This window comes from Lepisosteus oculatus, chromosome 1 (genome assembly GCF_040954835.1).
Source record: "Lepisosteus oculatus isolate fLepOcu1 chromosome 1, fLepOcu1.hap2, whole genome shotgun sequence".
NCBI classification, from domain to species: Eukaryota; Metazoa; Chordata; class Actinopteri; order Semionotiformes; family Lepisosteidae; genus Lepisosteus; species Lepisosteus oculatus.
This window is the reverse complement of record NC_090696.1, coordinates 45,920,231-45,939,286: the sequence shown is the minus strand read 5'-3', so window position 1 is coordinate 45,939,286 and position 19,056 is coordinate 45,920,231. Positions and strand designations below refer to the sequence as shown.

General features: G+C 34.9%; 1 protein-coding gene across 2 annotated transcripts in view; it reads left to right on the top strand.

Annotated features, from left to right (window-relative positions):
- The first annotated feature begins 1,371 nt into the window (after positions 1-1,371).
- LOC102689172 (protein sel-1 homolog 3) overlaps positions 1,372-19,056 on the top strand; it is a 38,978-nt gene continuing 21,293 nt past the window's right edge. The window contains exons 1-9 of one of the 2 annotated variants that reach the window (XM_015345028.2): positions 1,372-1,430; positions 3,535-4,102; positions 5,046-5,172; positions 6,647-6,768; positions 8,211-8,326; positions 10,221-10,285; positions 11,162-11,294; positions 11,846-11,978; positions 12,497-12,643. In XM_015345028.2, the coding sequence (XP_015200514.1) occupies positions 3,607-4,102; positions 5,046-5,172; positions 6,647-6,768; positions 8,211-8,326; positions 10,221-10,285; positions 11,162-11,294; positions 11,846-11,978; positions 12,497-12,643 (1,339 nt within the window). In that variant the 5' untranslated portion in view covers positions 1,372-1,430; positions 3,535-3,606. Of the gene's footprint in view, positions 1,431-2,312; positions 2,626-3,534; positions 4,103-5,045; positions 5,173-6,646; positions 6,769-8,210; positions 8,327-10,220; positions 10,286-11,161; positions 11,295-11,845; positions 11,979-12,496; positions 12,644-19,056 lie in introns of those variants that run through there. The other variant, XM_015345027.2, reaches the window with a different exon arrangement.

Genomic DNA, 19,056 nt, shown 5'->3' with positions numbered 1-19,056 from the left:
TTCAGAGGAACCTCAAGAAATAAACACTCATTACGAATTATTCTGATGACAAAAATTAAAATTAAATACAAAACAGCCTAATTCAGAGCAACCCCTCTTCCTTACTGGAGACATGACATCTGTGGTCAATGGCACAGAATTCGATTTCTACATACATTTTGGAACACCTCAGCCTTCTCTGTATAATATTTAATTTTCTTCACTTTCTTCACTCAGTGTGTCCGTATAATCTGATTCCAGTTACTTTCTTCATCTTATTGAATGGCTCACTTTGATTTGAAGGGATCAGACCAAATTTTTACTCCTAAAGTGACAAGAAAGATTTTAAGTCTTTGTTTTTCTTTGTTTGCAAGCTTTAGGTCCAGTTTCATACATTATGAAAAACAATCTTGTTATTCAGTTTCAGTAGTAATGAATGGTTCATTCGTTCGAGCACAAATATTAAGTAAAACTATTCTTTAAGATTGAGCAATTGATCAGTTTACAACTGTCCTAAATGGATACGAGACTTAATTAATTTTCCCCAGTTACTTTGTAACTATTTGTGTCAATTTAGCAACTACAAAAGTGTGAAGTGCAACATAAGCATGCATTATAACAGTAACCTTTTGGGGTAGAATCTATGCATTAACTTTACCTGTATTACAAGATTTATGGTCACATGAAAAGGTTAGCAAATACAAAACAGTATCTTAACTAAATTTACCTATCGGTTGGACATTCTCTTGATTGATTCCAGTTCTGTTCACTTGCTGAATTTTCTCTGTTAAAACAAATTACAATATTAATGTGTATTAAAGCAAATTGGATAATATGAACTACACAAGCAAAAAAAAGACATACAGTATATTAAATTACAATGCTTATATAGTACATTTATGTAGCAACAATCCAATTTTTTTATCTCCGCTCAGCCACAAAGGCTGTAACTCTCCTCTATTAACATTTCTTGAGCAACTGACATAGAAACATTATTTAAAAAATGATATTTTCACATGATGGCCCAGAGATTAACCTAATCTACGGAAGTTACAGAACAATAACAAGTGGTATTGCTAGGAAATTGCTTTTGAATTAAAGCATTGACCATGATTTATCTTAACTGTCTGAATCTTGACGGTATTAGGATGATGTGAAATACATACTGTATCCCATTATTAAAAATACTGAGTGCTGTCTCCCCAACTGATACATAAAAATCTTATTGGTGACCCCACAAAACAATCTACTGGTACAATGGAAGTCTATCAACATTGCTGTTTTCCAGGGAGTTGCTGCTTTTTAAATATATTTCTGTACTTAATTAACAGTATTTGTAACAACTTCTTTTTTTCCTTCTGCTTGACCTAACACAAGGCATTATGATTCTTCCGTGACTGCTGAAGGCCACAGGGGTACAGCTGACCTGACATTGAATAACCATCCTGATTGTAAGACAATCCTCACATGGTCGCCGACACTGGCACTATCCATCTAATTAACTACTACTAATAGCCTCCTATTTTTTTAATGAAAGATTAAAATACTCATTTTGGAATTTTAATTTCCTAATATCAAATTTTATGTTAAGAGGGAGTCGGTCATGTTGTTATTTTTAATAATGACGTTTTAAACGCATCAGTGCGTTTTAATAAGGTATACAGAAGTTCACTCAACATTTTTTAGAAAAGGTCATCTTTAAAATTAAAGTTTCCCTTCAAATGACCGTTTCAGCCACGTATATCGTTTGCACTTACTGTATTCATCAACATGTGTAAGAGGATGAAAAAATATAGGATAAAATGCAACACCGACAGCAGTTACAAAACCTCCAAAGATCAACGCAATTTTCGTGTTCCGCCCCATGTTTGTCGCAAAGCAAAGACACACAGCCAGCCGTAGACGCACTTCCGGAGCAAACGTAACACATGCTTAAGGAAACATTGATGATTTTACGTCTCCCTCTAGCGGTAAAAAAAAGTTAAACTTCTTTCAACTGTAGAAAATACAATTACATACAGTATGAAGTAACTATAAATGAGAAAAAATAGCACATGTAGGCATTGTTAAAACAGTTGTTTTAGCCCATGTTTCTAACTAACTATAGGATAATGTCTTAGAATTTTCATATTAATAAGGTAAAAGAAAATACTTAAATACTGTGCCAAAACTTTAATAATAATAATAATAATAATAATAATAATAACAATAATAATAATAATAATAATAATAAAGTCAAGACAACGGAAAACTCTGCTTCCTGAATCAGATTTACAGAACAGGTGGTGCTCTCACCTGTCTGTACATTTTGATTAGGGAGGGCGTTCCTAAATTCCACCGGCAAAAAGGAAACAAAAGTATAAAAATATTAGTTTTCGTACAAAGTAAAACAAATCTCGTCGTTCTTATTTTTATATATATACATATTTTATTTAGCTTCTTTATAAATTATTAAAGGCATCCTTTTAAAAAAATATTTTGCTGAATACCTGAGGCAAAACTGCATGGACTGCGCTTCAGAAAAGTTTCGGCTGCAATATCAATCCTGAACATACAGAAGAAGGGATAGGGATAAAGAAAATGATTGTTCTGAGAAATTTTGGTGTCATGCGATCAGCATTATTTACTCTACTATTTCTCACTTTGGTAAGCAATGATTGTTGAGACTTGTCACGTTTCCGGGTTAGTTGGTATTATTTGCTTTTCAAAATGTGCGATGGACTGATGTTTCATGATTTTGATATTTCTGTTTCGTTTAAATGTTAGTGTCTGTCTTCACAAAATAGTTATATATACTTCTCATTCATCCATTGTCTTACCGCTTTATCCAATTCAGCGTTGCGACGGAGCCGGAACCTAATATATATTTCCCATACTATTTAAACTGAATATCATTCGGTTTTAACAACGCTATCACTGGCGTAGTGTTTTCTGTAATATAATCTTACAAGACATTGTATATGAGAGTCGTATTTGTTTATCTGTGTGCCTTCAAATTTCTATGAAATATTTTCGGCGACAACATTACTAAATAAGTTGGATTTTTTTTCTGGTTCCGTTGTTGTTGCAGTTCTTCTTTGGTTATTAATGACATTAATCTAAATTCAGAGCCATAATATTTAGATCTCACTGTAAGATGCCAAAAATAACATAAAATGACTTTGTGGTAGCACGAAGCATGACGGGATGAGACTTGAAAAAGGATGTCCCAGAATTTTGTACTCAGCAAGAGATCCAAAATCTGGACTTTGAGGACCAGAGTTGAAAGTACCTGATACTGTATGTAATAAGAAATCTTGTAGATCTGTTCTTCCTACTTTTGTTTTCTATGACAAAATAATAAACTTAACACAGTGTTATTACCGATTGATTCTACTACTGAAAGGAGTCTTCAGATAATCATTATGATAATGTAGGCTATCATGTTTATGAATTTCATTCCATTACAGCTGAAATTATTACTTTTATAAATGTTTATTGCATTCACAAAGTTTGGATTTTATATTTTTATAATATTTTGGTATGTTTGTTTAAGATCTATTTTCTCTCCTTTAGGTTCGATTACCAACCTTTTGCCAACATACATCACTCACTACAGTAACTGCTACAGTTCCCACTGAAAGTGTTATGGACGGTGATTTTATTGAGTTTGATTATGACCAAGATATTGTCATTGATAACTACAATCTTTCAATACAGTACCTGTGTTCAAAGCCTTGCACAATTGTTGTTGAAGTTGTAGCTTCTTCAGAGTTTAGAACTGGAGTTGTTATCTACAGGACAAGGTGGAAAAATGAAAAACACCTTCATGTTACCAGGAACCGGACAGTGTTATTGAAGTTTCCAGATATCATGGTCTACAGGGAGGATTTTTTCATAAAACACACAATTAGCATCAGAAGTGTGGTCCTTAGGGCCTGGATTGTTGATAGTCACCACCACAATGAACACAATGGGTATGTAGACAGCTTCGCACAAGCCAAAGTGAACACCTTTAAAGTTCTGAAGGCTCTCCCACCCTTTCAACGTCCATTCAAAAACCACACGAAATGTCTTCAGTGGGATGCTGAACAAATATGGCGATTAACTGAAAACAGGATTCCTCATTGCCCTCATGAATCTGGTAAGCCTACAACTCTATGTAAAGTGTTGTTTTGCTTAGCAGACACCCTAGTTCAAGGACACGTGCAAAATACGCAAAAATACATAGATACATAAAATGAAAGAAATGAAATCCAGTGGGGAAAAAAGCAAAAATACAAATGGGGCAGACACAATTCTCTGTCATTTGGCTTAGAGGACTTCCACGACATTGCTGCTCCTGTAGCATCCCTTCAAGAAAGCAACCTTTTATGTTATGAACCTGTTATACCATGCTGTGTTCTGTGCTGTGATCAAGCGCGTGAATAGAGTGTGAACAGTCTTGGAGTCTTTGTGATACTTTTATTGTTTAGTTATTTAGAGAAACAGAGTCTGTTTGGCATGTTCTTATCGAACTTTCTTCCCTCCTCCACGCCCAGCTGTTTTAAGATGCCTACAACATTTAGTTATGTCCCCCACACTGCCCAGTTCACAGTTCACCACTTCTCAGACCATCATTCCAAATATATTTGTTTCTGTATAAGGTTTGTGTGAAGGGAAATGGACATTTCACCTCATACTATAATGTTAAAGCAGGAGTTTGGAAACAGCCCTCTCCAATTTGTGACACATGACAAAAATGTGATCTATTACAGCAGTTTGAGACTTGTAAAGTTAAGAGTCCATGAAATAGATAATAAACATGAGGAATGAATAAATGTATGCCAGGCACTGGCTCAACAGATGTATAAGACAGCATGATAATCAGTGTGTGTTGTGTTTGATAATCATGATAATCTTGTGTTTTTATCTATTTAGTTGTAGACTGGTCCTATGAACACTCAAGCAAAGCTCTATGTGTATATCCTCATTTGAACATTAAACTCTTTTGTCTACAGATTTCCATATACTGTTCTATTATTACTACTTGTTTATTTTTTGTTATGGAAATATTAAAATATTAATAGACTTTCATTTTTTTTCAGACACTGTGGATATGCTAAATTTCCCACATGCAAGCACTGGAGAGAGATTTGGAATAATCAGAAAGTTGGATCGCTTTATAAATAAAGATTTTGAAAAGATCAGAGTCCAGAGGGTCCACAATCCCAGGTAATTCAACTTAATTAATGTAATAAATTCTAGGTCTTTAGGGGCAGTACATACCTACATTATGTATGTTTCTGTCTTGTGCTATTTAAAAAAACCCAAAAACTTATAATGTTGTCTATGCCTGTGTTACTATTGGCATAATTGAAATTGTTGGTGCTGCCTTTAATCAAACATACAGTATCATACCTACATAGTTAAGATTGTTTTTATCTGTTAATCAGATTTTTATTTGCTTCGTTTTTTTTCTTCAAAACAGCTGTGTTTGACAATAGACAAAGACATTAGTGAGTCTTACCCAGCAGACTGACATTAAGGTCAAAGTGGGTTGAAAAAGATAAGAGATTTATTTTATTTATTTATTTATTTAAGCATTTATTTTATGCTTTTTTAAGAATAGCAATTTATTATATACCAGATTAGTGAACACAAATTATTTTAACATTTTAATGAGCCCTGCCAATCTCTACAACCATTGAGCCACACATCTTTTGACAAGAAATTAGCTTTATAGTGACATATAGTACAGGAGATTCAGCACCGACTGGAGGAGAGATGTATTCCTCACTGATGTCACCATGGTTTGCTGCTGCCCAGGAATGTGTAGGACTTACTCCCACTTTCATGGTGATTGTTGGATACAGTACCAGCACAGCAACACACAAATCACTGTAATGTATCTGTGAATTGAGGAGTAAAAGAGCAAAAGTAGCAGCAAATGGTTCACTATAAAATGATTGTGATTTAAAGGATAAAATATAGCATAATACAGGTACTTCTGTTTGAGGAATCCATATCATAATGAAGTAGTGATGTGACCCAGCCTCAAACTGAGAATGTCAGGATCTTAGAGCTATTTGGCACTCAAAGCTAGCATCTTTACGAGTTGAGAGCCCCAATTATAATATGCTTTTGAGGTAAGAGCTAACATTTACTGAAAACATTAAGAGTAAGAACACAGTAATCACAACATGAGTCATTATAATTTTCCTTCTACAAGAAAATTGTGTTTCTTAAGTGATGCAAAGTTGCTGTGTGAGTTCTTTCTTGTTTTTTTTTCTCTGACAGTATCTTATAGGTGACAAAGAATTAAAACAATGTATACAGTATACCCAGTACAGTTCAAAGAATACAGAAGCAGTCTTTTAGCTACTTCAGAGCCAGTCTTGGGTTTGTGGTGATGTTAGGAATTTAGGAATTCACTGTCACTGTGTCAATATTTTCCCATGCTCACGTTTATTACAAATCATCTGGAAATAATAATTATGAAAGTTATTATAAGATTGCTCATTGTCATTCTAAATCCCAGCTACACTTCAAGTAGAAATGAGTTATGCATTCATGATATAAGATTTAGTTTTTTGCTGTCCATTGGTACTGTCTAGCCCAATGCAGTCACTGAAATTACAGTGTATGTGTCTAACATCATTAATGTTTTAAAACAAAACATTATTTTCTTAATCCATTGCCCATTTAGGTTTACCTTTTCAGTTTGGATCTACCTGCTTAGTTTGTGTAACAGTCAAATTTGTGGAATTCTTCAACATGTGAGTGAAAACAATTTGTACCACACACCTTTAATATTACTAACTAATAACGGTAAGTAAGCCCTAAAGTATATTTGCTGTATGTGGTTAAAAAAGATTTATTGAGATTTGATTTTGCTTTCTCATTCTTCTTGTCTGTACATGTAATAATCTGTGGCACTCCCAATGTGAAACAGACAGAAATTTATTTTTTTTATGTAATGCTTAATTGAATCAATGTACTGTACTCATAGTTCAGACCAGTATTAATCCAATGCACATCAAGAGCATGTGGAAATTAATTTTTTTGTTTTATTTTAGTGTTATTTTGAGTATATGCAATCCTTGGATATTAATTAAAATAATCCATAGATTATATTTAAATAAATTAAATTGATTATATAAAATAGATGGTAATATGTAAATTGGACTTTTTCCTTGTTTTTACAAGTTTTTGACAAAGCAAGTTCCTTAATGAGCATGCATTTATATGTTTGTAAACATTGTACATTTCAAAACAATGGATAAAAGGCATTTCAAATAAGTATACTATAATTGATTCAGTGGGTTTAATACCTGACAGGTAATTGTGCTCAACGGTTTTTCAAGGCCTGCATTAAAGCAAAATACAATCGAACCTATTAAAACATAATTAGAAGTCCTGTACTTGTTGATGCATTTTTGTTTATTTGAGGCTTCTTCCTTCTGGCATCAAGTATTATACTGAATATTCATGATCAGAAGTGTGTGACAAGAGGTCAGCCTTAGTCTTAACGGATTAACAGATGAATAAGCATTATATGTCAGTCAGCTCTGTCCTCTGGAAAGTTGACATTTCCTAGATTATTTATACAAACTTACATACTGTATATTTAAGAATGTCATTTGCTGAATGCAATCCTTTACTAAACAGTGTTTAAAACAATAATTAATTCTTGGCTGTCGAGAAACAAAACAGATTGTCCAGTTAGAATTCATATTAGAGTCTTCACAGAAACTCATTTAGCACTAAGTAAGGAAATCAACAGAAATAACTTTTAAAAATAAATGGTACAAGATAAATGATCATTACAAAAGTCATCATTAATAACCTAAAGCTATTTTCAGGTTTTATTGTCCTTCAAAAGATTTACAGTATAACATGATGGTCTGTTGCTTTGAGATTGAATACCACAGGAAGTAGACCAAATAATTATTAGACAAACATAGTACTGTATTAAAGAGTTATGCTTAATATGATTAATAATAAATTATTATATTATTATTATATATAAAATTATTATATAAATAAATTTTCCGTCTGGATGACTTGGGTTTGTTCAAATTAATAATTATTTCCGGGCTGTTGAAGGAGAATGTAGCCAAAACATTCCTCCATTACCCTGAGCTGGAGTTTCCTCTTGGCTCACTAGAAGCTTCTTATATCTCAGTTCCGTCGTTTGTATCTCTTTTTTTTTTTTCAAGGAAAAGTTTTCTGTTCCACTTTGTGAGTCACAAACTGTGTAATATTTTTAGGGGAAATCATTATCCAGGTCCATCTTGCATCAGGACAAGACAGCGCTTTCAAATCCTTTACTGGACTCTCCCTAAAGATGTGGTATCGCCTGGATGTGTCTCTGGAAGGAACAAAGGTACATTCCAGTACTATGTTGAAATTCAATAAAAATTCTTCACTCTGTTCCACAGAGCCTTACAAAACTGAATAAAATACGCAATGAGGAAAGTTCAAATGGACATTTACCTTTGATTCTGATTCTACTAAGGCTTATCCATTATTAAAATAAAAACACCTTACAGTTCAGCATGAACATAATGGAGGATATTTCTTCAACAGAAGACACAGTCTGATATCGATTTCCATATTAAAGATTCACCTTGTTTTTATTTAAGCTTGAAATAAAAAAACAGCAATTTCATAGTGACATAACAAATATTGTATAGTCCAAAGCTAAAGATATTGCTCTTTTGCAGTGGCTGGAAATCACTTAAATCTGATAAACGTATATAGTATTACAGGAAAAGAAAATGTATATAATGGGATTTAGTGATTTTTAAAAATAAAACATTTTCAAGTGTGTATATACTAAATATGTAATGATTATTACTTATGATACAGTAACCTGCTAAGTTGTGTTTCTTTTTTTACTTATAATTGTGCTCTAGACCAACTGTGTGTGTGTGAAAACAATTAGTCTTTGCATCAATTGCTGTCCTTCATGGCATTTAAACAAAATGCAGGAGAACTTGTTTTAGTGATATAGGCAAATGTAACCTGACAGGTTAATTACATGGCCTGTATTACAGATACCTTTAAGAAATGCTGTTGAGTAAATCTATTTAATCTCTGTGATTTATTTTAAATATACAGTTTGTATATTGAAAACAGACATAGTCTAGGCACAATCCTGAACCTTTTCCTCTTGACCTGCAAAACCTCATATAATAAGATGTAATATTTGTTTTAACTTTAATATTTTGGATTAACACCAAGTTTAAGGTACACTTTAGATGCCTTAGACTTTGGAGTATTACGTAAGATTTAGCTATTAATAATTTCTTAATTTGCAAGATGTCTTACAAGGAAATTGGCAAAAGTCAGTTACCCTTACTGAGATAATTAGTATCCTGTTTGTTCATCTGTAACTTTTGTGTATAGAAATAAAAGAACATGCATAGACTAGTCGGCACCTTGTACACATCCCACAAGAGTGTTTAATGTTTGAGTATCTAAAGCAATAGTGACATTATTTGAAAATGGAAGCACCTATGGGTGCAATTTTGGATTAAGATGTGATCATACAAGAAGATCAGGTAGGTAGCTGCATCAGCATGCGTAGGCTACAAAGGAACAAGTAAAGGTTTATTCCATGCTGAGAAGAAAAGAAAAGAAACACAATGTTTCGGCTGTGGAGCCTTCTTCGGGTCGAAGTGGATGAAGTAGACTCCACAGCCAAAATGTTGTGTTTCTTGTCTTCTTTTCTCAGCATGGAATAAACCTTTACTTGTTACTTTGCATCATACAAGAAGGTCTACAAGTTGACATCATTCATTCACTTTCCCCTGCTGTTGAAGATGATTATATTTGCATTAACCCAAATTTAACTGATAAGGCCAATATGGATCCACACACTCGAGCAATTATTGTTTAAAGAGATATTAAGTTGTGGACTGTGCAAACCAGTCATGATGAGATTTCTCCAATGTCTTGTTTTGCTTCCTCATTCTGACATTTCTGGCTCTTGTTTTGACCTCCTTTCCTGATTATCAGATGTTTACACCCGGTTGATACTGAAAGTAGAAGTGATTGCTGTTTTTAGTATTGACTATTATCATGGTGGCAGATTGCACAGGTTGCACTGGAATTACTATAATTTGTAATTAAATTAATCATAATACCATAAGGACAGTTGAAGTACAGGTCCTGAATCGATTTTGTGTCATACCAGGAGCACACCAGACTTGATTTATATTAATTTGTTTCTATTTTTATGGATTGTGCCTGTTTACTTTTGCTGTGCTTTTCAGGTCACGTTGAATGTCACTGCTTGGAAGTCTATAAAAGAAACGGTTGAAAATAAACATACATACATGTAAGTTTATAAATAAACAAAGTCAATAAAAATATTAATATAAATATATCTGTATGTTCAAAGCAGTATCTTGTTATGTATTGTGTGCTTGTGTGCGCTTTTATTGATGTTTCAAAATCATTGGTAATACATATATGCATGTAAGAATGTGTATGTGAAAAAGTGAACATTTGCGTAATCATTATAATCACTCCACTTCATAATGAATCTTTGTGGAGGATCACTGTAGGCATAGACACACTTTTTGTGCTCTAATAAAAAAAAAATGTTTACTTTAGCTCCTTTCTGGGTACATCATCTCAATAAACAAAAGAATTAATGAATAAACAAGTACTAATACAAGAATCTTGAATTTACAGAATTAATGACATTAGAAAAATTATAGCTGAGGAAATAATTTGCAAAATGTTTTTGTTTTGCTTTAGTTATGAAACTGAGAATTCTGATTCTATTAGATTCACAGTTCTTTAAGAATGGTTTTCTGTGGTTTTGACTTTGATGATAAACAAATTTGTCGTGTATGGTTGTAGAGTCTGTAACTGTATTAACACAGAAATAAATAAGCAATCATCAAAATCTGAGATAATATTTTATTCTTCTATTATTTTTCCCATACATGTATGCAAAGAAGTTTCATTTATCCATAGGAAATTAATTTCAGATACAGTATAGCTCTGCACAAACCAGAAGCCACAGAAAAGCACATGGGTACTTTCTCTGAATCATGTTTCAAGTGGTAATCATAATCAGTTTTCCTGTTTAATTGTTAAAAAAAACAATATTTACTGTATAAATCAAAATTGTATTCAGTGGCAGGAAGCTGCAAATCAAATGAGTCTACATTTTAGAAGATGTTAACTACTGTATATTTTCCAGTTTTGACAGTGCTATACACTACAATGACACTTCTGGATACTTTGTAATTGGAGGCAGCAGGTTTTTACCCAGCATACAGGGCTTTTTTGGCCCAGTGAAGTACTATCGCCTTGAAGCAAATGGGTTTGAATCTGTAAGTAATTAATCATATAACGGTTACCCTTCTGTAGCACTGTTTGTGTTCTGCTGCATTATGCTTATTACCTAACTTACCTTCAGTTTTAATATCTTTAATTTTTGAAAAGACCAACTGTTAACCAAATGTTCCAGGTATCCTGGATATTTTTTCAGACTAACACTCAATCATTAAAACTTGAATTGGGAAGTTTGCTGTACAGCAGCATTTAGAAATTGCAATATATATATATATTTTCCATATGCATAACCTTTATCATATGAAATCAAGGTGTGATTTTGAAAGGTATATGCTCAGCAATCCAGCAATAAATACTTCATTAGAATTTCAGTTAATAAAATATAACCACTACTTAAAGTAATAATTATTGTATAACTTATATTGAAAGGAATTAAATTAAGACTTTTTACAAGAGAGTGGGGTGATTCCAACAGATGATTCAGGAAGCTATTGAAAGAGCAAAAATAGGACAGTAAAGATTAGTTTTTCTCTGAAGTTATTCAAGTATGATAATACACTATGAAACTGACAAGAGTTGTGATTTGTAGGTGGTTAACCCCCTGTTTCCTCAGAAGATGTTAGAGGAGCTGGATCAGAAATATCAAATGTGTGACAACATATCAGAAATTATCCCAGTTTTTCTACAGATACTTAAACAAAGTAGAGACATCACAAACAAAGGTAAGAAATGAAAGGAAATTATTTTATTATATTCTACTCATGTACTGTAGAGTATTGTGGTAGCTCATTTAAACCAGTTTGAAATTTTGTAATATACTGCATTTTATCTGCCATTATTCTATTTAGGTTTTACTACTGTATGTAGTTTTTTTTTCTTAAGGTTTTTGTATTGATAATATTTGTTTTAGCAATTGCTTTTTTATTTGGGATTACATTTTTTAATGTGTGGCAAACACACAAAATAAAGAAACATAGTAAAAAACTAAACATAACTAAAAAAGCATTACCAATCCACTTGTAAGATTTCCAGGAAATCTGTGCTTGTACTGTAAGTATATTTGAAATCTGTTATTTACTATAGGCAAATATGATTTTGAAAAAAATAAAATAATTAACAAAACATATTTCACTATGCATTTAAAACAGGATCAGGAAATTATATAATGCTCTAAATTAAACTGGATATTGATGTACATACTTCTAAATGTATACACATTTTTCATTTTCATATATTTTAGGCACATGTCACTCATATTTTTCATATTTAAATAACAAATTTGGCCAGCTGCCTGTTTGTGACAAATTGCCCTGGAATTTGGAGACATGGAAAAATCACCACACTCTTATCAGTCTAATGCAGACAACAGAGTGGAATCTCTCTTCTGGTATGTATCAAACAAATGTATTTTTTATTTCCATTGACTACAGAAAGAATGAGGATATTATTAGATTTCTTTGAATGAATCTTTTTGAATCAATATTAGTTTTAAGTAGAAAAAAATGACTACATGACTACATGAGTGAAAGTGCTCCTATTGCTTGCCACACTATTAGACTGCCTTTGTTGTTCCTCTCTTTTTTAATTTTGTATTTGTTATCCTAAAATGGCATGGAAAAGAAAGATTTTTCATTCAACATTAATTAAGAAGAGGTTGGAAGAACTTAAACTTCATGTGTTTTTGGGTTGTTGGCAACTTGTGCAAAATGAATTATTCAGAAATCATCAGTTCTCATTAATTGATAGTATCAGATGAGCAAAGGAATATTAAATAAGATAAAAATTTAAAAGATAGATAATGCAATGAAGCTGAATTGACCGGAAAAGCAAAGTTGCAAAACTGGAGGATCTCTCTTGGCATTATAAGGTTGGCATCCTGGGTTAGGTAGAGGAAGGTGAATCCAGTCAGATTCTTCAAACAATAATTCCACAAAGAATATATGAAAACTGATCTTCTGAAAGTTGCCTAAGTGATTATTTTCAGATTTCTCTGATACACTAAAAACTATAATTTTTTAAAGAGAACTGGAAATGTGACCCTTTTCATTTGGTTGGAGGATCTGGTAATGCTTTTCTATCCCTATTGACAACTCAGATGTGACAATTGTGAGGAAGTGTGTTCTTTCCTGCTGTACCCTGTGGTGTGTCAGTTTATTAAAGTTTTTTCCAAATTGTTTAACTGTAAAGCAAAATAACTGTTTTAACTATATTGTCCCAATACACATGAAGGTCACTGTTTAGCAGGTGGTGTTGCAAGTGATTCTTCAGATGATCCCTTAATCTTTTGATAAAATGCAAAATGATATAGAATCGTGTAGTCATTTTAAATCAGGAACATGTCTCAAAGAGCTTTTTGAGTTGTGCTTTAAAAAGGAAGACCAGTAAGAGTCAGCCTTTTACCAGTGGCATGCTAGGTTTTCACTTCCTGGTGGGAGAGGGTGCTTTTTGATCACACTTTTTGCACACAATGCTGTATATTTGTGTAAAGGGAGTCGGTGTCTTTTTAGTTAGGTTTTTAGGTTAGGTTAGGTTTTTTGTCTCTTTAAAGTTATAGAAATCTTTACAATTAGGAAAAGAGTCAGATTGGTCTAATTAAGGTTGTGTTGGGCCAATGTTACACTCTCTACCAATTTTAACATTGAAAACAATTTCTCAAACTGTATTCCACAAGTACAGTGCCTTGCAAAAGTATTCACCCCCCTCTGACTTTTTCACATTTTATTGTGTTACAGTATTAGGCCATGATTTTTTTAATTTTTGCCACTCACCAACACAAAATACCCTCTAATGTCAAAGTGAAAGAAAAAATCCAGACATTTTACTAAATGAATTAAAAATAAAAAACAGAAAATAATTGAATGCATAAATATTCACCCCCCTCCCCCTAGAGTTAATACTTGGTAGGACCACCTTTGGCAGCAAGTACAGCTGTGAGCCTCTTTGGGTAAGTCTCTATCAGCGTTGCACATCTTGACACTGGAATTTTTGCCCATTTTTCTTGGCAAAACTGCTCAGGCTGCATCAAGTTCACGTTTGTGAACAGCAATTGTTAAGTCATTCCACAGATGCTCAAGTCTGGGCCACTCCAGGACATTAACGTTTTTGGTTTTAAGCCACTCCAACTGTGGCTTTTGCTGTATGTTTCGGGCACTTGTCCTGTTGGAAGACGAATTATCTTCCAAGTCCCAGTGCTCTTGCGAATTACAGCATGTTTTCCTCCAGCATTTTTCTGTACTTAGCTCCATCCATTTTTCCTTTTATCTTTATGACTTTTCCAGTCCCTGCTGCAGTGTTGGATCCCCAAAGCATGATGCTGCCACCACCATGCTTCAATCTAGGGATGGTGTTCTCAGTGTGATGTGCTGTGTTAGGTTTGTGCCAAACAAAGTTCAGTTTTGGTCTCATCAGACCACAGACTCTACCTCCAAATTGGTGAGTCTCTCACATGCCTTTGGGCAAACTCCAGCCGAGATGTGATATGAGTTTTCAACAAAGGCTTTCTTCTTGCCACCCTTCCGGACAAGCCAGATTTATGAAGTGTGCGTGCTATTGTTGTCTCATGCACAGTTTCTCCAATCTCTCTCATGGAGGACTGTAACTCCTTTAGAGTTGCCATAGCCTCTTGGAGGCCTCGCTTACTACAGCTCTTCTTGCCCAGACACTCAGTTTTGGACAGATTCACAGTTGTTCCATATTTTCTTACCTTTTTAATGATGAACTTCACTGTGCTTCGAGGTACTGTATATTCAATGCCTTGGAAATTTTCTTATATCCTTGCCCTGACTGGTATTTTTCAAGAACCTTGTCTCGGATCTGCTTGGAACGTTCCTTGGTCTTCATGGTGTAGTGTTTCCTTGCAAATGCACTAAGTGGGGAAGCTCCCAGACACAGGTGTGTTTATTCTGAAATCATATGAAACACCTCAACTGCACACAGGTGGACTCCAGTCAAGTAATTCTGTGACTTGGAGAAGAGAATTGGTTACTTCAGAGGTAATTTAGGTGTGTCAAAGCAAAGGGGTGAATACTTATGCATTCAATTATTTTCTGTTTTTTATTTTTAATTAATTTAGTAAAATGTCTGGATTTGTTTTTTCACTTTGACATTATAGAGTACTTTGTGTTGATGAGTGGCAAAAATTCTGGGTTAAATACATGATGGTTCCATGCTGTAACACAACAAAATGTGAAAAAGTCCAAGAGGGGTGAATACTTTTGCAAAGCACTGTATCTCATGAAATTCTGACTTTTCCAGTATGAACCCATTCTTCACAAGTGTAGGTTGTTCTACTGTATTATTTCTTGATAAGAGCAACAAAGAATTTTAAAATTAAATTTACAGATTATGTATAACCTATATGTGTTAGATTGTAATGTGTCTTCTTCAGATGCAGTAAGACAATCCCACACGAAGGCAGTATTAACTGATGTGGTTAGTGTGAAACAAATAGTTGCAGGGTATACGTGTCTTGTTAAACTTATTTAATATTTCGTTAGATAGAAATATTAAGCAATATATAAACAACATTATTCTTGATGCATAAAAATCAATATTTTCTTATATGTGAAACTTAACTATAACAGTTAATAAGTATAAAATGATTAATGTAATAGAATCTTGTATTTTGAATAGTAAGAAAAATGGATCTAAAATTTAAATTTGCAATATCATACATTTCCATTCTAGTATGATATATTAATATTTGGGAAATGTGGTATAAATGTGCTTTAAATCCTTTGATCATATCAAGATATTTGGATCCTGAGATAAATTATCTTGTGATCATGAGATGATGGACATATATTTTTTCTGTTTTAGTAATCTATAATTATTACTAAACTACCAACAAAAGACATTAAGTCATTAATCGTGACAAATATAATATTATGCAGTATGATGTCATTATCAACCGAAATCAGGATACTTTAAAATTGTGTCCAGATTATTTTTTTAAGTCTTAATTTAAAATTGCTTCTAACTTGTGTTGTAACAGAAAGAATAAGGTTCTGGATCCCGAGATGAAGTAAAACAGATGAGTTTATTGCATGCAAGGAACAATAAAGCCTAAGTCTTGTTTCCCGCAAGAAACAACAAACCCGAAGTATTGTTCGATGTGCCGGTACAACCTTTTAGGTTATATATTCCTTCCTTGCTGCTTCGGACGTCATTCGGTGTTATGGTAAAGGGGGGGGGGGTCATGGTATTTGGCCAGTTAAGAGGCCCTGGCCAAATAGTCAGTTTAAGATTATGCCCCCAGGGGGTTCCTTGCTCGCATCTGGAATCTTTATCAGTTAACCCCCTTTCCTGCCATAAACCCCTGTTGCTTAGAAGTCTAATTTTCAGGCAGAACTGACTTAAGTTATTAACCCTTTTTACATCTTGTCTCTTACTTCATTCCCCCCTTATAAAATATGGCATACCTCAGGACTGCCTATTTTTACACATACAATGTCAGGGCAGATATTTCCTTTTTAGATGTACAGGCATGCATTACCATGACATTGTGCGTTCCACGGTTACAACAAGATGTTATTGATGTTTTTGTACAAGTGATAGTTACAATTATACACATAAAACAATCCTAATCCTACAAATACATAAAGTCCTACCCCAGGACCCCAACGCAGACCTCAGCCATGTGGAGATCTATCGTCAGGATCTTGGAATAGCAATATTGACCCAACTCCGATTATAATTTTTTGGCTGATAGATATGCCAACACACGGAATGTATTGATACCCAGTAATGCTCCTCAGGCCTAAAAAGCACACTGTTGGTCTTAGGAAGCATCAGACACAGAAACGGTAACAACATTCTTCTTTCTGTTCACTCAGTCTCTGGTGCCGTGGGTCGGTGAAAGTGCGATGCGCGGATCCAGCGATCTCATCCTGTCACTCAGATGCCACAATCAGTAGTTAGTGGCACTTGATATGGTCCCTCCCAGAAGGATTGCAATGTCTGGCAGGGTATCTCTTCTTCACCTACACCCACTCGCCAGGTATCCGGTCGTGTCTCCCCTCTACTGGAGGTCCCCAAGTGTCCGGCACCTGTTCACGAGCCCTGTGCACCGCTTCAGTTAACAAACCTACAATACTTTAATAGAGAGTTAGTAAATTCATCAGTGCGATAGCCAAACTTGGCCTCCAGGGAGTTTCTTTTGGCTGCCTGTGACGATCTCAAATGGGCTCAGTCTCATAGTTCCGTTTGCTCCAGCCCGCAAACCGTACAGGACTGCAGGTAGAGCATCTGCCCACGGTGTTCCTTCAGTTGATATTTCCTTAGTTGGTCTTTCAGACTGTGGGTGATGGGGTCAATGTGACTTCCAACTTACCCCCAGTGAGGCAATTACAGCCTGGCACACCTTCCCAGTGTAGTATGCCCCTAGATCAGTATCCAAGGGGCAGGGCAGTCCGTACCACGGGATCATCTTTGTCATACACTTGGGTATGCGCCAGCCCACCTCCCATCATTATACAACCCCACATTCTTTACACATTTTTTCTAACCACTATTAAACATCTATTAAAGCCCTCAATCTGAAGCCTTCTCCCCTTTCCCCAATAGAGGTTTCACAGGGGTCTCAGACTCCCGCTCTCCCAGTGCCGCTCATCTGGCATCTGCATCTGCATCTGCATGGATGTTACCTTGAATTACTGGAATTCTTTATTTATTGTGTTATGTACACCTTACTCAAGTTGCTTCTGTCGGCTGCTGTAAAACTACAAATCAGTTCAGAGATAAGCCCAGTATTCTTAACTGGAGTCCCTGCCGTTGTGAGAGAATCGTATTTCTCCATAGCCATCCAGAATTGTGGCCTACATGCAACAAATACATACATTATATACATATACAGTAACCCTTTAACATCTTTCTTTTTACAATCTTCCATCAGTGCTCTTAACTGGCTTGCTGCGCTTAGGCAGTGGAGGGGCATTTTCCGATTGTTAGCACCTCGAATTCTGTTGTAATGGCTCAGCCTGTTCTCTGTTCTTCCTCATGCATCAGAGAGGACCCATCAGTAAACAGTATTACATTTTCTTAAATTTTCACGGTCCCCCACCCTTTGGCTACAGTATCTAATGGTATAATAGTGCCTACCTCCATGCTCCTCCGTCAGCACAGCTGCCCAGAACCCTTTGTCCACACTTACATACAAAGGAATGGTTGATCCATCTGAGGAAACCCCAGTCTCAGCACCTGTAAGATAGCTTGTTTCAAATTATTACAGATGGCTTTTGCTGCTGGAACCAAGGCAATCTTGTCCTTGTACTGCACACCCCCTTAAGCAGATCTGTTAAAAGTTGTGCTCACCCCGTAAAAACATTGCACCCAGGCCCTGTTAAAATTGCACAATGCTCGACACAAAAGGCCCTTATCATAACTGCTTAATATTAGACACTCTAAACCTGAAGCAACTCAGACTTGTGGGTTTCCTCGTCAGGGGAAGCACTCAGAATACCATCAACATACTGAGTGATCACAGTCAGTTGAAGCCACGTGATACCCTGTTCTGGATAGTCATTCTTTGTAATGCATAATATTCCAACCCAATAGATCTGGGATAAAACCACCCACATTCGTGTGATAAGTGCACGTGAATGTTAAAATCTGGTACTCAGCAAGTAAAACTTGCTGCCCCAATACTCCTGTGGCCTCCTGCCGTCTTCCCATATACATTACTCTATAGCACACTGTTGAACAGAGGAGTGAAACAAACATGACAGTAGTGCTCTAGTACCCCCTAACAGAGAAACCAACACTCCATTAACAGTACATTTTTATCCACTGGACTGGGACAGA